Source organism: Coturnix japonica, chromosome 10 (genome assembly GCF_001577835.2).
Source record: "Coturnix japonica isolate 7356 chromosome 10, Coturnix japonica 2.1, whole genome shotgun sequence".
Lineage (NCBI taxonomy): Eukaryota > Metazoa > Chordata > Aves > Galliformes > Phasianidae > Coturnix > Coturnix japonica.
In genome coordinates this window covers 15,130,571-15,152,929 of record NC_029525.1, presented here as the reverse complement: position 1 = coordinate 15,152,929, position 22,359 = coordinate 15,130,571, and the positions used below count along the sequence as shown (strand labels likewise).

The 22,359-nt window shown below is 43.4% G+C and overlaps 1 protein-coding gene across 2 annotated transcripts in view; it reads left to right on the top strand.

Moving 5' to 3' along the window:
* IGF1R (insulin like growth factor 1 receptor) overlaps positions 1 to 22,359 on the top strand; it is a 132,418-nt gene that overhangs the window by 81,086 nt on the left and 28,973 nt on the right. For both annotated transcript variants that reach the window (XM_015873184.2, NM_001323201.1), the window contains 3 exon segments: positions 14,025 to 14,337; positions 16,689 to 16,834; positions 17,487 to 17,631. In XM_015873184.2, coding sequence (XP_015728670.1) covers positions 14,025 to 14,337; positions 16,689 to 16,834; positions 17,487 to 17,631 — 604 coding nt within the window.

Below are 22,359 nucleotides of genomic sequence, written 5' to 3'. Positions count from 1 at the left end.
ATTTATTCCTTCCTCTCGGCAGCTGCGCTGCTCAGACTGGTGGGTCGGGGATGCTAACAATGCGCTGCACACTGCCAAGAAGGGAGGTGTTTGAATTCATTTTCGCTTTCTTATTCTGAACACAGAAAAACAAATAACCTCCCCATGGTCTCTGTGAGTCCCATGGCCCCACAGTGTCAGTGTGAGTGCTGGTACACGGCTTGGCTTCTTACTGCTGGGGAGCTACATACAGCAGTGTGCCTGGCAGGTAGCATGAGTGTCTGCATTCTGCAGCACAAAGCAGCTTGCAGAAATTCAGAATAGGTAAATTAAAAAAGAAATAAAAACCCACCCAGAAGCGTTAGGCTATATAGCAGTTATTTAACTGTTTTTATACCTGCTGCTTTACTTTTATTCTTCTTAATGCATTTATTTCTTGCCACATTTGTTCATAGTGCTATGATCATTATTAGCATTTTTCATGCTTTAAGTACTTCGGGTGGTGGTGGTGCAAGAAAGATGGATTTGGGGATTGCTCAGTGATCCTCCAGCTGCAGTCCCGATGGTGCAGAACCCGCTGTGCTCTGCTCCGTGCTGCTCTGGGGAGCTGTGTCCTGCCACTGGGAGCTTTGCATGTGGGAAGCAAATGGGATTGTGGCCTTCCTGACTGAGTGTGGGATGGGCTGATGGCGTTGTAAAGGCAGCAATTTAACCCAAGGGGAATTCTTTGTTGAGGGGGAATCTGAGAAACTCATAACTGTAAACATCAGGCTTCTTCTATTGTAATATATTGCCCAAAACAGCAAAAATAATGACGTTTATTTTGGTCTGCTCAGTTTCTAATAAGCTTCTCATTATGATTCAGAGCGCTACACAGAAATCCGCTCTGCCATGTATTAAATGATGCAAAATGTTTCTTTTGTGGTAAAACCCCATTGCCTCAGCATGCAGAGTGCGCCATGTGCATGTGTCTGTGTTGAATTCAGCATGTTCTCCTGAAGAACCCAGGGCTGTGTGGGGCTGGCACGCTGCTCTGCGCGGTTCGTGGTGCTTCCTTCCTTCCTCCTGAAACACCGGTGTCAAGAATCAGAGGGCTGAAGGGAAAAGAAATCCGCTGGTACTTGTTCAGAGCTATCAGATAACCCCCAGTGTAGGATTTTTATCTCTTTGTGGTAAGGGAGGCAGAGAAAAGGCACTTGAAAGCCTATGACGGCGCAGCCTGTAGTAGCTTCACAAATTGATTCAGATGTTCCATTCAGAACAGAGATTTGATACAGGGTAATGAAATCGAACGGCTTAAAATAATCTCCTATTGATTTTTATGGAGAGAAATCTATACCTGCAGAATCAAACGGAGGCTGTAGCAAGAGCTGCCTTTCCATTTTGCTTCAATTTTGGGCATGTGTGCTTTTAAAAGCCCACGTTTCTTCTGTGCTTTGAACGGCTGCCTGTGCTTCCCTTTCATTTTACTGAGGCCTGAAGCCGAGAAGCACGTGCTGAGATGTTGGCAGCAGAAAACCACGCAGTGCTGCTTGTTTAATGTGCTTGGTTGCGTGCGCAGAGCTCTGAACCGATGATTGCTCTGAAGATGCTTCTCCAGGTCCCTGGGAGCAGCGGGCGCAGCGGGGGCATCGCGTGATGCTGCTCCAGCCTCATAAACAAACATCACGTGGGCACAGAGCTGTGCCGGCACAGGGAGAGCCAGAGCATTATCCTTATTGGATTTCCCCTCTGAGCTGCTGCTGATTTGAATGTTTTGGAATGTGTGGTGAATGAAACAACACAAGGCGGGGTTTTTTTTCCTTTTTTTTTTCTTTTTTTTTTTTTCTTTTTTGCCTTTTTATCTACTGGATTTAGGATGCACTGAACCTGGATTTAGGTCACTGAACCTATACAGAGGCTTCTGTAAATGCAGGTGCTTGCAAGCTGCTTTTCTTTCTTGACAAAAATACATCGATGTGAGCAAGTATTGTACACTTAATGCTGGGTAAGGGAACATAAAGGTGCAGGCAGAACAATGAATGTGTGAGAGATTTTCAGTATTTTGCTCAGTACAATTTCTTTCCATTTAAGCAGCAGAGGTTTTTATTAAAAATGGATTCATGTGCTTGCTGCTAGTGTGTTGTTCCTGACCCATGGTGTACAGTGTGGAAGCCTCAGTGCTCTGGATGGGAGATGGTTCCTTGGAACAGCCTGCCAGCCCTTCATTGGGAATGATTAGACTTCAAAAGCACTTAGCTCTCAATGTCATTACAGCTCAGTTTCTCACTGGTTGGATCTTTTGATTTACAAAGCGTCCATCATAAATGGTTTGGATGCTTCCATAAAACAATATATGCTGCAGTACCTTGCTAAGATCATAACTTAGACCATGAGATCAGTCATCCCGCTGTATACTTCTTAGTTACACTCTTCGTTTTCAGATAGCAGAGCTCAGCAATCCTTTAGCTTGTTGGATGTGTGTCAGCATTGCTAATTTATCATGCTAACCCTGATCTAAACCAGCAGAAACTTGATGAGCTGCGTGAACTTTGTAGCTTCTGGTTATTGATAGGGTTGCCAGTAGGCTGTATTGACATTTGGGAGGTACCAGACTCGTGGTAACACTTGATTAGTGGTTTACAGGGAATAACTGATGAGATTGCATTTTTTGGAGGCTGAGGTAGGAAGGAGGCTTGAGGAGTGAGTTAAGAGCTAGACAGAGAGACTGTCAAGTGCACGGGCTTTGGAAGGGTATTTCAGGCCAACAGTGGAGCAGGGTAAAAGTTGATTGTGGAAGCCAGTAGGACAGTGGGGGACTGTTGTGAGGGCTATGAGCAGAGCTGTTCTGCAAGAGGAAATCCAAGGGAAGGAGATGCTGGCCAATGGGTTTGTGGACACGTAGAGTTTCTTTTAGGTTCAGTTTGGCAGATTTCAAGTGGCATTTTAAAAGATTTTGGTTTCCGAGTGCATTACTGTTAAGTTATTTGTACTGAGCCTATTCTTCTTTTCTTATCCACTGCTCTAAGAACCGCAAAATGATCTTTGAATGATTTTTTCTCAGAGGTACTTAATGCTGAAGAACACGTTGATGTGGTCATGTCATTCTCTAAATGATAACTTTTCAAGCTAGATGCATTTGTTAATCTTAAAATAAAAACACAACAACAAAACAACATAAAAGGGCAGTTTGGAGAAATCTCCTTGGTTAGGAGTGAGCCCCTGTGGGCCACATCCCATGCTGAGCAGCCCTGGTAGGTCATGCAGCCTTCAGGTTCCTTGCTTGTACTCTGGTGTTGTGCTGTTTCTTCTATTTCTACATCTTTTGCTGTAACCTTGAGTAACTCATTGTCTTGTACTGCACCTATTTTCCTTCGCTTTAAAAGGGACATGAAAACGACTACTTGATTAGATTTCATCCTTTGTAAAGCATTTTGAGAACTGCTGATGTGGAAGCACTGTATCAGTGTTAAGCAGGCGTATTTCTGTTACTAAGCTTTCATGACGTTTAATTAGTAGAAACCAAGAGCAGGGAGCTGATGGGAGTAGGAAACCTGGAAGAGAGAAGCAGAAGGTTTGTCAAATGAGCTGCTTATTGAATAGAAACTCTCAGGACAGGAATTGGATTAGAAGCTCCCGTTGCAGGGAGGCACATGATGTGGGGATGGAGGAGCAGTGAGTCCGTTCTGAGATCCTCCTGTAGCAGCAGGAGCCTTCAGCCCCAGTGTGGCCACCAGCGGCCAGTGCATCCCCAGGGCTGAGCTCTGAGAAAATGCTTTGTTGGCATCAGTGTAACAAGCCACGGTGCTTACGTCAAATGCATCAAACAAATCTGAGAAATAGTTAAGCTGGAACAGGCATTAAGGTTAGTAGCTAACCCAGCCCCCTTGCTTCTTCCTCATGTCATTTCTAATTCATAAAACCAAACTATAAACAACCCTTGAGCTTCCTGAAAAAATCTGTTGCTTTGTAATTTGCAATTTAAATGTTGTTTCTCTGTACTTGACTGCAGGCAAAATGAACTATTTTGTTCCCATCCAACTTAGTGCTTTTAGTTTGGTGGGGGGGTCCTGGAAGAGTGATTTTCTCTCTTAGCCCACAGAAGCAAGACCTGTCAGAATTTGGTAGTTCCCTTTTGTTTTTTTTGTCAAAGGCTCAGGGCTGTTCTGTCAACACAATAGGATTTGTGTGTTTTTTAACCAGTGTGATTTTCCAACAGTGCTTTCAGGCATCACATGCATAACGACAGCAAACTGTATTATAAGTGCATATGCAAGCTTACTGTCCCATAGCTGCAGAGGAGGCATGGCCTCCTGTGGTTGGAATAGAGACAGATCCACTTGTTGCTCCTCTTTGCAGTTGAACACGTTGGAAGAGAAATGTCATTTCTAATGGTGGAGTTGGAGAGCGCTTCTCAAACTGAATGTTTTCTGGTGGCAGCGTTGCCCGGTCCCAGCATGGCTGGCCAAGGCTGGTCACTGAGCTCCTTTTATAGTCACAACTATCTGGAACAGAGGTGACTGATAACTCTTTGTCACAACATTTCTTGGTGTCAGCACAGAATGTTGTTGGGGATGTTAATAGATTGATAACTTAGGAATAGCCGGAGTTACCAAGTAATTCTGGTTGTGATCTGCTTTGTAAATTGTAAATACAGAAGTGGCAGGTTTCATTGCCTGCGTTGTAGGCAGGTTCAGAACATGTGGGGAAGGAGAATGTTGTACTTTTGAGTAGAAAAAAGACGGCATAGCATGTGGGATTGGAAAGTGTAAAGAACAGCAGTGCTTTCACACCCATTTAACCTCTGTAGCCAAATGTATGTGCAGTTACTTGCTTACAGAGGCCCATGACTGAAAGAAAGTGTAATTTTTATTGCAGCATCTCTGAGAGTTCAACTTCAAATTCATTAAGTTTGCTGTTCCTCTGTAGGTGTCGTAGATGTCCTACAAACCTAATACTTGCCAGGGCAGATGAAGTTGCCTGAAGTCTTCACAGCCTGTCTCAAGTCTGCACTCTCTGCATGAAATTACAAATAGTTCCGTGACTGAATGGCATAGTTTGTGTTTTGGGAAGGGTAAAATGGTGCTGCTTTTTTCCCATACCCTTTGCCATATCAGTGCAGTGCTGGGATGTAAGGGCAGGAGGGGAGAGCAGTGCTGCCTGCCTGTGCTGAGCCCCAGCCCTCCTGAGGATGACTTCAGCCTGGCACTTGGTTTCGAGTTGTTTTAATTGTTTGCAAAACACGTGTAAGGGTTCTCCTCGTGCTGGTACTTGTTTTGAGCACACAGAAAATGCAAACAAACCAGACACCGAGCTCTGTGTATGTTTATGGTGATGTTTCTTCACAAGTTCCTGTGTCTGGCTCTGTGGCGTGTTATGTTGCTGTCCTCAGCTGTTAAAACAGCACTTGTTTGAACTTAACCAAAATACATCTTTGTTGACCTGTGCCCTTCTTTGTTTTTGAAATCCAGTTCTGCTTTGTACAGGGATGTAGATGCTTTTCTCTCTCTCAGATAGGACAGTTTTGAAGGACAAATGTATTTAGTGGTCCTTGTTGGTCCCTTCCAGCTCAAAGCACTCTGCGATTCTGCAATTAGTATGAACAGTTGTTTTTATTAGATGTCAGATCTGCAAATTAGAAACCATTTCTGTGCCCTGCAGGTGACTGGCATGTGTTACAGATCGGTGCATTCTGAGAGTCTCAGCATGGTGGAGGCTCATCCTTCTCCCCAGGATTTCTGAACCACTGAAGTGGTTTTGATTAAAAGATGATGCATGGTTCCATGATGCCTGGGCAGGTCTTGTGACATCTGTATGAACTACATTCATATGGATTGCAGGTGTAACCCACTCTTCACTGTAGGGAACTTTTTGTCTTATGGTACTCTGTTTAGATACCTGACGCAGTTCCTTCTCCGCTGCTTCTCTAGGTTTTGCAGTATGTGAGTGTTGCAGAGCATGGTGTGGTCTCCAGAGGTTTTTTAGATCAGGTTCTGGCTTATGTTTCCTCCAGCTGTGAGAGGGCAGTGAGCAGTCTGTTGGAGTGGGGTCTAGTGCTTGAGGTGTCCATTGCGTTTGTTGAGGGAACTGCTGGACCAGCACCACAGCGGTCAGATCATGGCAGTGCGTTAAGTGTACACGGTGTGGGCTGGGCCAGGCCTGGGTCTGTGCTGCTGCAGATGGGGTATCGGTAGCATTGATGCACGATCCAGTGCCAGTTAGGCATGTAATTGCACAGAAATGGCCTCTAATACCAGTTTCAAGAGGAGCTGCCAAAACCACAGAGCTGAAGGCCTCTCCCTCTGAGTTCGGCCAATACTGGAATGAAACAGCCCCCAGTTTGTTCCTCCGGGACACAGGCCTGCCTTGTTAGGAAATCGGTGAAGTTTGGGAACCCACAATACCTCACATAGCTCTGTGTACAGTAACAGAGAGTGGAAATAGGGCCATAGGCATGAGCAACCAGACGAGTTATAAATATAGACTACTCTCTCAATTCCAGTTTCGTTAGTCATGGGAGGACAGTGAGAGTTTTATAAACTTATAAGGAATATACAAACAGTTCTGAATTTAAAATAACTCTGTATAATTTTTTTAGTGTGTGAAAAGAATATTCTTTTTTGAGACCATCCATGTAAGTATCTGCTATACACAGAGTGTAGGGATCTGTGTATTTATATGTTCATGTGAATGTGACTTGAGAGTACAAAAAAAGGTACGAGAGTGGAAAACTGTAGCTCAGATGTGCCAAACTCAAGCTGAAACATAGTGGGAAGTGCTTCCCACTTTTTGTCAGTATCAAAACATGAATCCTGCTTTTTTTTTCTTTCTTCTTTTTTTCTTCTCTCCCTTCCCCCCCCTCACTTTAAATTAGTGCCATCCCAAACCTTCTCCAGCTTCAGAGCAGCAGAGGCAGCATCTCAGAGCTGGCTTTGCTGTAGTCCAGAGTCCCCATCGGATACTGCAGTACAGCTCACCTTGACTGTCCTTTGTGGAAATAAATAAACAAATCTGCCTGCTACTCCCTAATCTGATCACAAATCCTTACTACAGGAAGGGATTTAGAAAATCGGAGGCAATGTCATTTTTTTTCTAGTCATACTAGTAGGAATTCCTCAAAAGCATGTGCTGGTAAGTAAGCTCAGGCAGTTGTGCATCCAAGAATTAGCTGTACTCATCTTTGTGGGCAGCAGTGGTTTGTGTACCCCTTGTTGTGACTGTATGATTTGCTTACAGTTTCCAGGGGGTGCTGGAGCAAAGCACGGTTCTTCTCGCTCAGGTTGCTTTACCGCTGTGGTTGAAGAACTGAAATAGTTCTGATAGCAGAGGAGGTTTTTAGAGATAGCAAAGTGAATGCAGCCTGTATGAGGCAGTGCCATCGTCCCCTTAGGTTCATGAAAACACTGAGGAAACCCATCAGAGTTGCTTTTTTCCCCCTTTTTCAAATGCTTTCTAGTTCCCAATTGCATGGTGTATAATAAGACAGCGATTTTAGTACAGATTTCAAGTCACTTGTGCCCTCTCTGCTGTCCGTGTTGCATGTAAGTTGAAGTGCATTATGGCACTCAGTCTGCTTTTGGGTGCTATGAACTCTGGCACACTGCGTGTTCTGTCTGCATTTATATTAGAGATTTGGAATGAAGATTATTCATGATTATTAGGAACTGAGAGAAGTGCTTACTTCTTGTTTGTTGAGGATCTCAAGAACACAACCCTCATTTACTGCCAGATTTGCTTACACACTCTTGTATTTCAAGAAGTTGTGTAGGCAATATTTTGCCCATCGTTTTGAAGCTAATTGCCTTTAGTATTGTTTAAAGTGGTGTGATCTTGGTAGAATGACTTCACTTCCAGTGAAGATGTCTTAAGTGATGCTGTACTCAAAGCCTTAATAGTCCCCAATTTAAAACAGATGCACTCTGGTTTCTGACAACTTCCCGAATGGTCGTTGTTCTTGTATCTTGTTTTGTACTTGTGGTCCTTCCTGTTTCTCAGTGACTTTTTCTGCTGTTCACCATCAGCATTAAGAGAACTACAAAATTGAGGCCAGTGCGATCGTGTTACCAAACCATCTTCTTCCTTTAGAATAAATCTGGAATGTGAAAATTCCTCCAGTGTGGATTTTGCCAGAAGATGACTGACCAAGACTTCTTGCTTGCAGTCTGTTAATGAAGTCAAAGTTTATTGCCTTGCACTTCCAGAATTTGGAAGACAGGCAGATTAGATCTTGCTTTAAGCAACATTGCAGGGAAAAAACCAACAACGCTCCTATGTCTTGGTTGTGAAAGCAATGAAAGGAAAATGAACTTGGTTGAGAGCTGCTCGGGGGCAGCCCCTCTCTTTTCCGCTGGACTGGGGAAGAGCCCATGGTGCAGTGCAGTGCCACCGTTCTTCTCCACACCATGCTACATCACCACTGGTGTTACGGCTTTTGTTCCCAGCTGCATTCCCTCAGTGGGAACTCTTCAGAGAGGAAATTTCACTTCTTAGGACAGTATGGTGCTGATCATAAAGTTTTCCCAACTTATTTGCTTACCTGGCATCTAAGATAAGGTAAAAGTGGCCTTGACGCCTGCTGGGTGCTGTGTGTGCGCCTGAGCTGTGTTTGTTTGTGTACTGGATTCATACTGGCGTGGAAAGGACAAAATGGACTTGTTTTTTTCCTCTTTCTCTCAAGTGCCAGCTGCAGCGATGCCAGTCTGAGCTGTGCTGGGCAACATAAGCTGTTTTGAAAGAGAATGCAGTTCGTGCTGCCCGTTCTCATCAATAAGTCGTGTTTATTTGCACCTTCCTGGTCGCTGTTTTTACGCACGTTGGAGTAAATGGAGGAATGTACAACGTATTGGTTCCTGTTGACTGTGGTTTAAGGCAGTTGTTTTCTTCACTCAGCTTTCTGTTTGCTCTCATTTCTGTGTGTAGCTGTGGGAGCTTTTAACGGTGCTGATTGCTTCATCTGCAGAAAACCTGAAAGGTTGGTTGGTTTTTGCAGTGCCAAACAGTGTCCCTGTGTCCTGTAGGCACTCTAAATAAAACAAATTGAGCACACAACATTATTTATCACAGCATGGGGAGCTCGGGGCTGTTCTGAGGGAACTTGTGGGGTGAGGAATGGGTGATAGATGGTGGAAAGAAGTGGGGAGGGCCACTCAAAGTCCACTGTATCCAACTGAAATGTGCATGTTGTTGTTGTACACAGTTTCCCTCTGAGTCGGCATTATAGAGGCTTTTAGCACGGTTTTGGATTTTACCCACCAAATCCTTGGGAAGGGGAATCTCCAGGTAGATTGCTTGGTCAGTGTTTCATGTGCTTGAAGGCTGAGATGCTGAATTCAGGTTGGGCATATCCTCTGAATCACGGGTCTGGGTGCTTTGTCCCACCGTGCCTTTCAATGAGAGGTTATCTCATGTGGCACCTGTGATAAAGTGAAATGTTGGGGTGCAGCGGATCAAAAAGCTTTGAGTGTAAGCCAAGCAGATGTAGCTGAACATCAGCTGGATTTATACAGAGGGAAGGAAATAATTCACAGAACAACTTGAGAATAATTTCAAGATCTGTGGAAAGGTCTGCCAGATAAAAAGAGGCTGGTAACAAGTAGGATGTAAGCATGGAAACGTGTGGCTGTAGTGAGGTGCTCTCTAGTCAGATGTAGCTTGCAGGCCAGGCTTAACGCTCTGGTCTTGGTACTTGGTAGAAGTTTGCGTAGACCCAGCCAAATAGTCCAGTGATGGGGATATCTGTGTGCTAGGTTTTCTACAAGTCATGTAACCAAGTGGCTTCTTCAGTTCTTTGGAGATGACTTTACCCATATTTCTGTCATTAAAACATGTTACTGCATGTATTTAATACATGTGTTTCCTTCTTGCTGCCTTTATTCTGTAGCTGTTTAATTCCAGGCCTGGTCATGAATCACTGGAACTGGATTTTCTGAGTAATATCTCCAGCTTCTCCATTCCTACCATATACTGGGCAAAAGAAATCAAGTCTTGTGTAGGCTGCTTGTGTGTTTGAAGTCAGCTGTTTGAAAGACCAGACCAAAGTTTAGACCATTAAAACGCAGTATTTTCAAAAACCTGTCATGTAGAAGGATTAGCATTCCAAAAATGACCATTTTTTTTTCCTGTCTTTATGGATAAATTTAGACAGCTAATTTTTTCAGTAGCTGGCTGGGAGAACATCCACCCTCCCTCTTCTCGTTTCTGCTCAAAGCTGGGTTTTTCCCTTTCAGAAATGCTTTACGTGAAGGATGCATTAAGAAAGGAGGAGGAAAGGAGGAAAAAAAAAGAAAGAAGGATTGCATATCATTTCAGAAGGAGAGAAAGAACATGAAATAAATAAATAAAAAGTAGGATCCCACACTTGGCAGCCTGGTGCTCGCCCGCGTGCGACTGGCCGGGTGCCAGCCTTGGCAGGGCCGGCCGCCATGGCTTGCCAGAAGTCTTCCTCTCCTGGCCCTGCTCCACTCCGTGAGACGGGTGGCTTGTTCACCTGATGCTCCTGTTCCAGGGCTGCTGAAGTCCCGGCATCTTGGAGCTGATAAGAGCACTTTGCCCGTCCAAACTGTACAGTAGCCATGATGTCAACATGGGGCCGTTTCAGGGAGCTTTCGCTCTGTGTGGCTCCATGTAACACTGGGATAACTAATGGCAGAAAGCCTTATTGCCACCTCCTTAGTGTGAAGCTGTCCCAAAAGTAACTGCTCTAAATACAAAGAGATGGTTTGTTTCTTGCCCTTTTTGTTTTGTTTGAGCATTTCCCAACCTGGCTTTTTGTTTGCAATTTCAGTTCAGCATCTTGGAGATTTAATTGAGAGTGATGAGTCTGAGTCGGGTTCTTTTGGAATCCTCCTTGCTTCTTTTTAAGATTTGCATTTAGTTTTCCAGAATCCCCTTCCTGTGTGACAGGTCTGTGTCTGTGCTGCTCAGTGAGCAGTTATCTGGAAGTGATGGATTTTGCATTTTTGAGTAATCCTACCTTAATAGCATTTAGGAAATTTCTTGAGTTGTGTTGACAAGGAAGACTTTTCATTTGAAGAAATGAGAGGGAAGGTGAAGCGCAGAAGGTCAGAGAAACTACCGCTGTTATTTTTGCTCTGGTGAATTTGATTTGTGGTTTCTGGTATTCATGTCATGTCATTCTTTGAAGAGCTGCTGATTATTTGGTACTTTCTCTCCCTGAAAGTAAATTATGAGGCTCTCTGGTCCAGTTGAGCCACCACCATCTTTCCAGTAAGATCATGAAGCTCTATAAGGGTCTGCTTTTCCACGGGTCTTCTTTTGGCTTCTTCCTTCCATGGCTATACTCCAAGGTCTCTGAAATTTTCCATTATCTTGGTAGCTCCATGTGATGATAATTAAGTATTTCTTGCCCTTGTGGTTGTCAGCAAGGATTTGTTCTTTTTTTTTCATGTATGCAGTCATCGGCCTTCATGATTCAAAGCACTTTTGTACCTAGCTGATAAATTCTGTCCCAAAATGTCAGCCCACCATTTGCTTACATTTGTCTGAGTTTTGACTCAAGTCAGTGGAAGGCTGATGTTACATAGTAAGGCCTCTGAGCAGGGCCATGAGGGACCTGGCATTTTAGGCAGATAGGACTTTGTGTTGTTCATTCTGTATCTTATACACACAAAAGTTCTTGTCCTGCCTCTTCAAAGAAACGGGATGCCCGTATTGTCTCCAGGCTGAGAACTTTGCCAACATTAGCAACAATGAGAAATAGGGCTGGGAGAAAATTGCTGAGCTGTTAAAAAATGATCTGTGCAACGTTTTCAGGAGTTCTCATTCAAATGACTGCCACTAAAACTATTCCTGTGCTTTAGAAATCTGGTTCACTGATTGCCTTGTTCACGTGAACTCGGATATCCTCCTCTGCTTTGCTTTGTACTCCTGCAGACGGCAGTCAGCAGATTTACAGAGAGATGCAGGGGATCCTGTTCATACTCCAGCCTGTTCCTGAATCGCAGAGGCACTAAGGCAATATGGAAGTCTTTCCCAGGAATGGAATCATCTCGCTCTTTTTCATGTGAGCGCTCAGTGTGGCAGCCTTTGTTTTCTGCGAGTGTCTGTCCAGATGGAAACACGCAGTGCTGCTTCGGTAAATCTAGAACTTTGTGGAGGCATGGGGACATGTGCTGCTTCTTAGTAGTGCTTTGAACTGGGAACGTAGCTACCACACTAACTGGGGGTCCTGGCACTCACTCATATCAGCAGTCCATCTGCTTGCAAGGCACGCTTTCCTGTTTGCTTTTGTTATCTTTAGTTGATATGTGATGTAGGGAAATCAGGTGTACCCGTGCTGTGCTGTGTGTTATGTAACAGTCCCCCTCTCTCCTGCTATGTAAGTATCTGTCCCTACAGAAACATCCTCACTTTGGCCTGTTGAGGTGTATTTGTGCTGCCTTCACCTGGTCTGTCAGTTTGACTAGCAGGATGTGCAGCACCACCTCCTGCAGGTTGAATTTCCTCTGCAGAATGTTTCCAGTGGTGATGGTATGAGGAGAAGCCAGGCTGGTGCTGGATGCCTGCCTTGACTTGCTGTATTGGCAGCTGGAGCTTCTTTTAAAAAGGAGCCGGGGGGAAGTGCAAAATATTGAGGCAAGATCCATACAAAAGCATTTGGATTACAAATACCGAATTCTCTGATATGTGCCTTGTGAGTTCATTTGAGGGTGAGCACTGGCTTAAAGCTGGCAGAGGGTGGCTTTTTGTGTGCAGCGTGTAAATCCTGATGCAGAGCTGTGAACCATTTTGATTTTTCACGAGCAGAGGAATTCAAGAGGATTCTGGTTTGTTGCAGCGACTGAGCAAAATCTCCTCTCAGATATTCGTGCTTTGCCACCTGGCAGATTTTTGGCAGTCGGGAAGAGGAAGTTGCAGTGCAGAATTTCTTTTGTGGAATTGTTAATAGCATCTTAAAACGTGTTTCCCTGCAGGCTGGGCTCTGTTGCTTCCGTGTCCGTTCTGGGACATGAGCTTCTTCTCTGGTCGTGTGCTTTTTGCTCTGACAACTCAGTTTAAATGTCTTGTGGTGCTTTACTTGGATCGTGCTGGAGTTGTACTACTGAAATCCTGCTTTACGCTGTTATTATTGGTACTGTTTTTTAGCTAAGTTAGAAAGTGGAAAACAGTCACTTAATGCAAACCAGATTTCCTATCTGTGTTTGTTTACAGAGCCTCTGGCACACAGCTCGCATGGCTAAAGGGCCATACAAAGCTGCAATCAAAATGTTGTTGTTACATAAATAAAATGCTGCCACTTCTTTTGATGTAACAATAGTGAGATTGTCTGGTGACGATTCTGCTATTTGTTCATTTCTTCCAAGCTGAAATGCTTTCACAGAAAACAAAAGTCTCAATAAATCTGCACCCCAGTTTTTATTTTGGGGGGGGGAGGATACATTACTTATTTTGTTCTTCAAACCTGGAATTTGGGGATAAGGCAGAATTCTGTTACGCTCTTCAGGGAGAAATAGCAGCGCCTCTGATTGCACGGTATTTGATGTTTACCATCTGTACTTTATTAAACCTCATTCTGCATACATAAGCAACATTGGGATGCTACGTTGGGGTTGACCTAACCATGTGTGCTATAGTATAGCAGTACTTTATTGTACAAGTGTAATTAAGTTGTTTAAAGGAGGCTTATTTTCTTGCCAGAGAAGGCCAATTTGAAGTACAAATGGGAAAGGCAAGGAATGCTTAGAAAGACAATAAGTCAGTGCTCAAAAAAAACAACAACAACACACCAAAAAACCCCATAATTCTGAGGCTTTGGGATGGGGGAGTATGGAATTGTTTCCATTATCCTTATGTTGTTCTTCCTTTTGAAGCTGCATTATTTCATTGGCTCGTGTTACAAATTTCATCTGCAAAAGGGATATTTTCAGGCAACTGAAACAGGAAAAAAGAGTCAGTTTTGTCAGTTTTTAAGGGAATGTGTTCTTCTACTGAGCTTGTGTACAGCCCAGGCAGTGAAGATGTAGATTTGTGCAGACTGGGGTTTTTCTATAGTACCATTCCCCTTATTTCACAGCTCCTACTCACATCCCTTCCCTTCTCTCTTGCAGTGTGCCCCAGCTCATGTGGCAAGAGAGCCTGCACAGACCAGAACGAGTGTTGCCATCCTGAGTGCCTGGGGAGCTGCACAGCACCCGACAACAACACTGCTTGTGTGGCCTGTCGCAACTACTACTACGAAGGGGTCTGCATGCCCACCTGTCCTCCCAACACCTACAAGTTTGAGGGCTGGCGCTGCGTGACCAAGGAGTTCTGCTCCAAAGTCCCTGCCACTGAAACAAGTGATTATGAGAGGTTTGTGATTCACAACGATGAGTGCATGGCAGAGTGTCCCTCTGGATTCATACGCAATGGGAGCCAAAGGTAATGAAACTTTCTTAAAGTCCATCATAGTTAGCATGTTTATTCTCCCCTCCCTACTCTGTGGTATCCTTGTGATGCAAGTTGCGTTTGGTGGAAGATGTGATTTGGAATTTCATCACTTCCCAGTAAAAGCTTGCTCAGACATCATTTTAGAAGTCTAATTATGGCCTGTGCACATCAGTTCGTGCTGCTTGTTTTGAAAGACTTCAGGAGGTCAGAACAGTGCAAAGCCAGGTTTTGAACAAAAGAAAGTGAGAGCCAAGGAAGACAGGGCTGGAGATTGGCAGATTACCATTGTCACACATGCAGCAAGCTAGAAGCTATCTTGTTTCACTTGTTATTTGCTTTATACGTACTTACATTTTAGACATATTCTTCAGTAACTTCATTTCCCTTTTTTTCAGTCTTTTCAGAAAATAGCAATGATGTTTTAGAAGAGAACCATCATAAAGTCAGTTACAAAAAGGATGTAGATAATATCATACAGAATAAATTTCTGTAAGTGTCAAGCAAACAGCCTCAGTTGCCTGCTGACCCAGACCTCTATAAGTAAGGGAAGGTGGTTCAGTACTATGCTAAAAAGATGCCCTTGTAAGTCACTATGAGATAGAGGTTTATGGAGAGATGGTTGTGAAGATACCTGCACTGGCCGTGTGTCTGTGCATGGCATTCATCTGTTCACTCAAGCAGCAAGGCAGTCCCTGGTTCACATTTGGTTGTAAGCAGCTTAACACTGTGTTTGCTCAAAGCCAGAGAAATTCACCAGAGAACTCTTTCACTTATCTACCTGTGGTTGTAGTCCCAGCTGTTTGAGCTGCTTACACTGAAGTGCATGACAGACCTATCTTATCTCAGTCAGTGCTCAGCTGCGGAGATTGAAAGGAGCTGTAACCCAAGGCCAGAGAATGTTTTCTTCCCCAGAGGTGGTGTTAACAAATAGTTGCAAATGGAAAGCATTTCCCGCATTCTTTGTACATTTAGTTGAATGCCTCTTTCTTGTGTCTGTAGCTTTTAGTGGTTTGTGGCATGTTATAGTGCAGGATTTTGAAACAGGACCTTACTTGTAAGAAATGGAAGCTTCCTTCTTTATACTGTTTGTGCACAAAAGATGGTTGCTATCAATTTACACGTTTCCTTAAGCCTTAGAAGAAGGTGGGCTCAGTTCCTTTTAAAGGTAATAAATAATAAGTCTGTGCTCATCACTGTTGGTATCACAAACATTTGTCTTTGGAGCTCTTTCTCTTCCTTTCTTTTCCCCTCTAAAGCAGTAATGTAGGGTGTGATGATGAAATTCAATTTATTCCAGTATTTTCATCAGTGAGATCAAAAACAAATTTGCATCAGGAAAGATGTGTACCAGGCATGATCAGAGGGCATGTTTTCTTCACATGTGTTTAGTGGCATAGTGTTTATGAAGCTGTAGTAGCCAAAGGCTAGGCTAGGCTGCAGTCTTGCTCCTGGAGTTTGGCCTGTTAAAATGCTTATGGTTGTCTGTAAGTATGAGAAGCAGGACACGTCAGCCTGACAGTCAGGTTTCTCTGAGTTAGGCCATGCCTGTCTTGATGTTTTATGGTCACAGGTGGATCTATTCTTTCTTAATTTGTGTAATCCATTTTGGATCTGTTTAGGCTTCTTGCCTGCCTCTCCCAGTCCTCGTTGCAGTGGGTTACACAAATTAGTTTTGTCTTGCATGAAGGTGCATCTTTTTGTTTGTTTGAACTTGCTACTTTAATACCTCTGACGCTATAAGAAATAGTGACTAATTCACTGCTCACTTTCTCTGTGTCACTCAGGACCGTATACACCCACTGCTGTCTTTCCCAGGCTAAAAGACAAGTGTTGGTCTTGAAATGCTGGTTTGAGGACATGGAGAAAGAAAGCTTCATAGACTCTGTAACAGTACTTGCCCACCTCCTGTTCCGAGCTGGCTTATTTTTGGAGGTTGAGTCTGAATTAGCACAAAACTTCAATAGCACTTGATGCTTGTGTAGGTTAGAAGGGTCATCTTTGTGGGTACAATGAAGTTGGAGTAAATGAAGTGGTGCTGGTTTTCACCTGAAGTGCCTTCTTCTCTGGGTAACAGAGCCTTTAAGAAACTGGCAAACAGCAGGTCGGAGTCCATTTGATTGTTCCCATGTTGCTGTAGACAGGAGTTGTGATGTGCCAGCCTCTCTTGTGTCCCACAAGCTTGTTGTGTTTACCTATAAGTGCCTGCAGTAACTTTCATTGTGGGTTGATGCATTTCCCTAAGCTTCATATGGAAATGTCTTTCAAAGTCAAATTCAAAGCAGTCTGTGGAATCAGAGCTGTGTATCACTGCTTATTTTCTGTTTTCTTTTCTTTCCAAACAGTATGTTCTGCAGTCCTTGTGAGGGGCCTTGCCCCAAAATCTGTGAGGATGGGAAAACAAAGACCATTGACTCTGTCACATCAGCACAAATGTTGCAGGGATGCACGATTCTCAAGGGAAATTTGCTGATCAACATCCGTCGTGGAAGTAAGTGACTGCCCTGCCTTTACGAACCTCTGATAAGGCTGCTTTTAATACTTTCCTTTTGTCAGCGCAATAACAGGAAGGTAAAACACCCAGTGACCTGTTTGTTTTCCAGTCCCATAGCAGTGCTCCTGTTTGGGTTGGCCCACTGGTAGTGCTGTTCTCCAATATGCAGATGGAAGAGGTAGTCAGTTACCAACCATGAAGATAGATAAGATAGATAGGTAGATAGATAGATAGATAGATAGATAGATAGATAGATAGATAGATAGATAGATAGATAAGAGTTCTCCACAGGTAGGAATTGCCTCAGTTTCTAAGGTGAGTTGTGTTGTCTTGCTGAAACTTGCAATCAGTAGTTCCAAAAGCTTGTACGAAGCCCAGCTCTGTGCCTCTGGATGGACATCATTAGTGAGCTGGGTGTCTTTGTTGCATGTCTTGAACAAGCTCTGGATTAAATTTGTCAGGGACGTCATTCATCAGTCAGGGAAGTGCTGACAGCTGGTGAGCTTTTAAAGAAATACCCAGTAAAAATTGTTGTTAGTTTTTGTTGGAAGCCTGTCCCTGTAAGGAAGGTGCTTTTTGCTTTCATGAATGCAGTTGAAACCTTCAGGTATATTTGATTCCCTTCCTTCTGCTGTTTTTCTTCACATAGATAACATTGCTTCAGAACTGGAGAATTTCATGGGTCTGATTGAGACAGTGACAGGATATGTGAAGATTCGCCATTCCCATGCATTAGTTTCCCTGTCTTTCTTGAAGAACCTGCGATATATTTTGGGAGAGGAACAGGTGGACGGGTAAGCGTTCATACATTTGTAGGTGTAATTTAACTTTTAATACAGGGCCACGAGGGGCTAAGTCTCCTAATGAGCATTCATGTACTGTTTATTATAATTATCTCTTCTGATAATATCTGCTATTAAATTTCACTAATGAGGGGATTGCAACTGGAAGAGACTAGTATGAAATATTTTGCAAGTTGTGATTGTTTGCAGTTCCTTAAAATGCTACCATTGAATTAATTGTCTATCAAGCCGAAAGGAGCTCGGTCAGGAAAAGTAAAATTGATCCAACTGAAATGGTTGCTGTGGGTTATTCTGTTTCTGTAATGCATATAAAGTGTGTGATACTTCAGCTGCTCTGCAGTTAGAGTTGTATACAGCTCCTGTTCCTCTGTGGTCGCATGGGTAACAGAAACAAGGGCTTTTAACCTCCACAGAAGTTGCAGTGCTCAGGTGTGTTGATGTTCCTGCAGCAAGCTGTGTTTCTCCTTCTCTTCTTGAATCAAGTGTCAGTTCAAGTTTAAACTAATATTATGGGGGAAAAGTTAAGTCTCTGTCAGTAATGAGAGAATTATTAAACAAAGAATTTTGGGTAATTGTATAGGAAAAGGTAGTGGGAAGGTCATGGGAAAGGTTGCGTATGTCTGGTTTATCTGCTCCGACAGGATAAAGTTACAGCATGAAGGATTCTTCACAACCTCCCTGCTTCTGTCAGGCTGGTCTTTGGTCAGCCTTAAATTCTTCAGATTCCATCATCTGACAGAGCGAGTTAAAGGGCAGCTCTTCATCTTGCACTTGAAAAACACAGTTTTTTTTCAGTAAGATTGTTGGTTCTATGAAAAACCTTGTTTCTAATTGCAAATCCTGGGGGCTTGTCAGTTTGTTGAGCTCAAGGCCTCTTCGGCCACTCATGATGCTTTGTGCTCTAACAGATATTCCAGTTACCTGTTTGTCTTTTCTCTTACTCCTTCCTCTCTTGCACTCCTTAAATTTGTGTTCAGCTTTGAGGTTTAAGTGGTGTATATATATTGCTGTCACCTTGGATGTCAGTAAGCAGATATCAGCAGAGCTGATATGAGGAGAAATGGCAGGCTTTAAAATCTGATTCCCAACTAGGAAAAGAAATGGTGCAGCTTTGAAGAGGAAAATGGAGCTGAGGGATGATAGGAAGTGGCCCTGTTTGCATACTGATATCAGGGGTGCTTTGCCTGGAAAATGCCGAGCGTAATTTAGGCATTGCCACAATCTAAATAACATTTCCAAAAATATTTAGATGAAAGTAGACACCTGGCAAGGAAGAAGTGAGATTGAACAAGGACTTGGGCAGAGCTGTGAACTTCAGGGAGCGGGGCAGTACTGGGGGAAGTACCCTTGGACAGAAGTTTATGGGAGTGCTGCCTTCAGGGGTGAGAAGGAAGTTAAATTAAGCACCATTGTGGGAACTGTTCATTACATGACTGACCCCATTGCACTGTTGTTTTTTCTATTGAACTGGAGTAGCAAAACAGTTCTTCAGTATTTCTTCCTTATTCAGTCGCTGATGCCTGCCTTGTTTGTCACAGAACATAAGAAGGTTACAGGGAATTTAATTTCTTCAGTTGTTTTCAGGTTATTCATTACCTCTTTTCAACACCACATCAGTAGGGAATGCTTTCCCACCACAAAAAAAGATTCCCCTCTATGTACAGGGAAACTGAAATAGAGATGTGCTGGAAGGGTCTCTGTGTTCCCTGCAGGATTTTCATTTGTCATCAGGCCCTTGCTCTGCCTGATGGTCCTGTCCTCTGCTGAGTGCTGTGTGCTCATCTCTGCCTTGTGAGCAAGTGGCACGTGGGCAGCACTTCTCCAAGTTTTGGGTACCTGGAACATGGCCTTAAGGGGAAGTGCGAAGATGATGGCCAGGGCACAACTGCTCCTTATCATGTTATTGTGTACGTGTTTGGCTGTTTTACCATCAGGTTTTCATCAGTGATCCACATAGGTGTGGAATGTGTGCCAAGTTAATAGGCAGCTTCTTAGCTGATGTTTCGTGTGTGTAAAGCAATAAGAATTTTCCTTTTTGCTTTCATATTGGTCAACATTCCTACTTGCCTAGAGGGATTTCTTTTTCTCTTCTCTAGCACTGAGAGATGAACAGCTTCTCTGTGTCTTACAGGTTACTTGTCTCATTCCAGGCTTGTCAGACTCTGTCTGTTACTACCCTGGTCTTCAGTAGCCAACAAATCCATTGCAGCCATTCGCAATCCTTTGCTAGTTCTTGTTCCCATTTTGGTGCAAGTCACTTGCCTTTACGGATTGTGTTAACCCCCTTTAGCAGCAAACTTGGTCATTACTCTCTTCCCAGAGCTTTTGGTGCCATATATGCTGTGAATGGAGATAAAAGGTGATTGAAAGCTTGTTATGTAGAACACTGTCTTTACCTGTATCTCCTTTTGCTGGGGATATAGTGTTCTGCATTGTTGCTTTATGCTGTGTGTATGTGGACAGTTGCAGCACTGTGTGCAGATAAGGTGCGAAGTAGGTTTCTGATGTATGCAGTCAATAATTAAATAGCTGTGGGTTCTCTGCACTTGGGATATACATCACCTTATGGGAATGCTCTCCTGTGGGTCTGTGTGGGTTGTGCAGGTTGACTTGAGGCTCTTCATGGCACAGCCTGGGACCAGATGTGCCATAACACACAGATGTGCCTCCTGCTCCTGTTTGGAAGTTCAGCCTACCCTTCAAGTCATGGTCTCCAGTCATTTACACAGATACATTTCAAGGGTTTCAGCGGCAGTGCTTTGTTTACCTACATCGAATCTTCTTTTCTTTCCATGCTGTCTTCCTTGACATCCCTATTTTTACCACAGCTGTTGGAGTCAATGTCTGTTATAATCATTATTTACAACCCAAGCCATAAGTGCCCTCCCATTGCCCACTGCTCCACCTTCTGAGACATGCAGCATTGCACCTCTCCTGTGCTTGGGACCTGATTTAGCATTCCAGGACTGATTTCCTTGGCACTTTGCGAGGTGCCAGAACTTCCACTAATTTATACTCAGAGTGTTTATATAGGATCCCTTAGGACTTGTTTGCCTCGTCTCAGACTGCTGTTAAAACTTGTGTGTATGCCTTTAGAAGTACAATCCATAGAAATCCCTGATTGTTCTGGTCAGTGTGCAATTGAGTAAAGCACCCATGTGTACTTGATTTGATGCACTTACTCGACTCTCTTGAAATACAAGAGTTATATGTTGTGCTTCAGTACAAGAATTATCTCTTATGTCTAAAGCATAATTGCTGCAGTTGTGAGGAGACAGGCTGGGCTGTTATTAAATATTTAAGGTGGTTTCTGTAGCCGTAGAGCCACACCTGTTTATTGCATTAAATCTGAGTCCAGCTTTTCGGGTCTTTACTGAAAAGCTTAGTTGCCATTGCTTAATCACACAGCTAATTATAGTGAAGTGTCATCTTCTGAGCAGTGCACAGGGAGCTGCAGGGATTTTAGTCATCCGTAACAAATAAACACACTTTTTGGTGGTATCTGTTGAATTTCACATGCAGTGTAGCATCACTGTTTTCTCCTGGGATGAAGCATTTAACATTGCATGTATGTATTCCCCTTTCAACTGTTAGTCACCAGGCACATTCTTCTCAGCATCCTACTGCAGTGGTTCCAGGTGTATCACTTTCCTTAGTAATCAAGCCCTGGATATTTAGGAATACTTGGAAATAGGACAAAAAAGCCCTTCTCTTTCATGTCATTCTCAAAATACTCTGAGCGTTTTGGTGTGTCATGAGAAACTGCAGCTGTGTTCTGTGCAGGTTGCAGTCAGAATGCAGTTCTCACTTCAGGTTGGGTGAGGGAGGAATGAATGCTAAATTTTAGTTGAAACAGTGGAAAGAAAACCATAAATGAGTCTCTAGTGTGCCAGCTTCTTATGAGCAGAATGGTTTGTCTGCCATGTTACCCCAGCTAAATCTGACTGCAGTTGAAAGGATGCGTAGGATTTGTAGCTTTAACTATGCTGATGAGAGCTTACCGAGGTAAAATGACATGCACAGGTTGCAGGGATTTATTGTGCTAATAATCGATTTTACATTGATGTACTTTTGTTGGTAGGGCTTCCCGAGAATAATATAATAAATGCTGACAGAATAGGTTCCTTTGATTTAAATCCATCAGCTACACAAACCTTTAACTCATTTCCTAATTCTGCATTCCTGTCTCTACCATCCCAAAACGTGGTTTTGCAGGATTTGCCTTATTGCTGGTGTGCAGCCTATTATCTTGCTTTTTCTGCACCTGTTTTTTTCAGTTCAGCACAATTGAGCGGCACCAGGAATTTCTTCTTACTGTGTGATAGGATTTACACAAACAACTTTACATTTAATGTCTGTGGAAATAAAGGATGCTCATGTTTTTCCCCTGCTGTGCTTTGGGAATGGGCTCAGCACATGCTGCCACCGCCTTATTAGCTCTGCATTTTGAAGTGTGGGTCCTGTGCTGTGCAGTCCGTGCAACTCTTCCCTGTCAGTTTTGATGTATAGGCACAACTGTACTTGGCACAGCGCAGGAAGCCTCTACTGGGCCAAAAGGTAAACTAAGACACAGAGGCAAGGAAGCTTCACTATGCAAACTCTTACAGTTGCTTTTGTAAACATAAGCAAGACAGCTGTGTTCATCGTTTTATTTATTGTCAGAACTGCAGCTTGCTTTCCTTCCCATAAGGTATACAAGGTCATTACTTCCCATTTGGC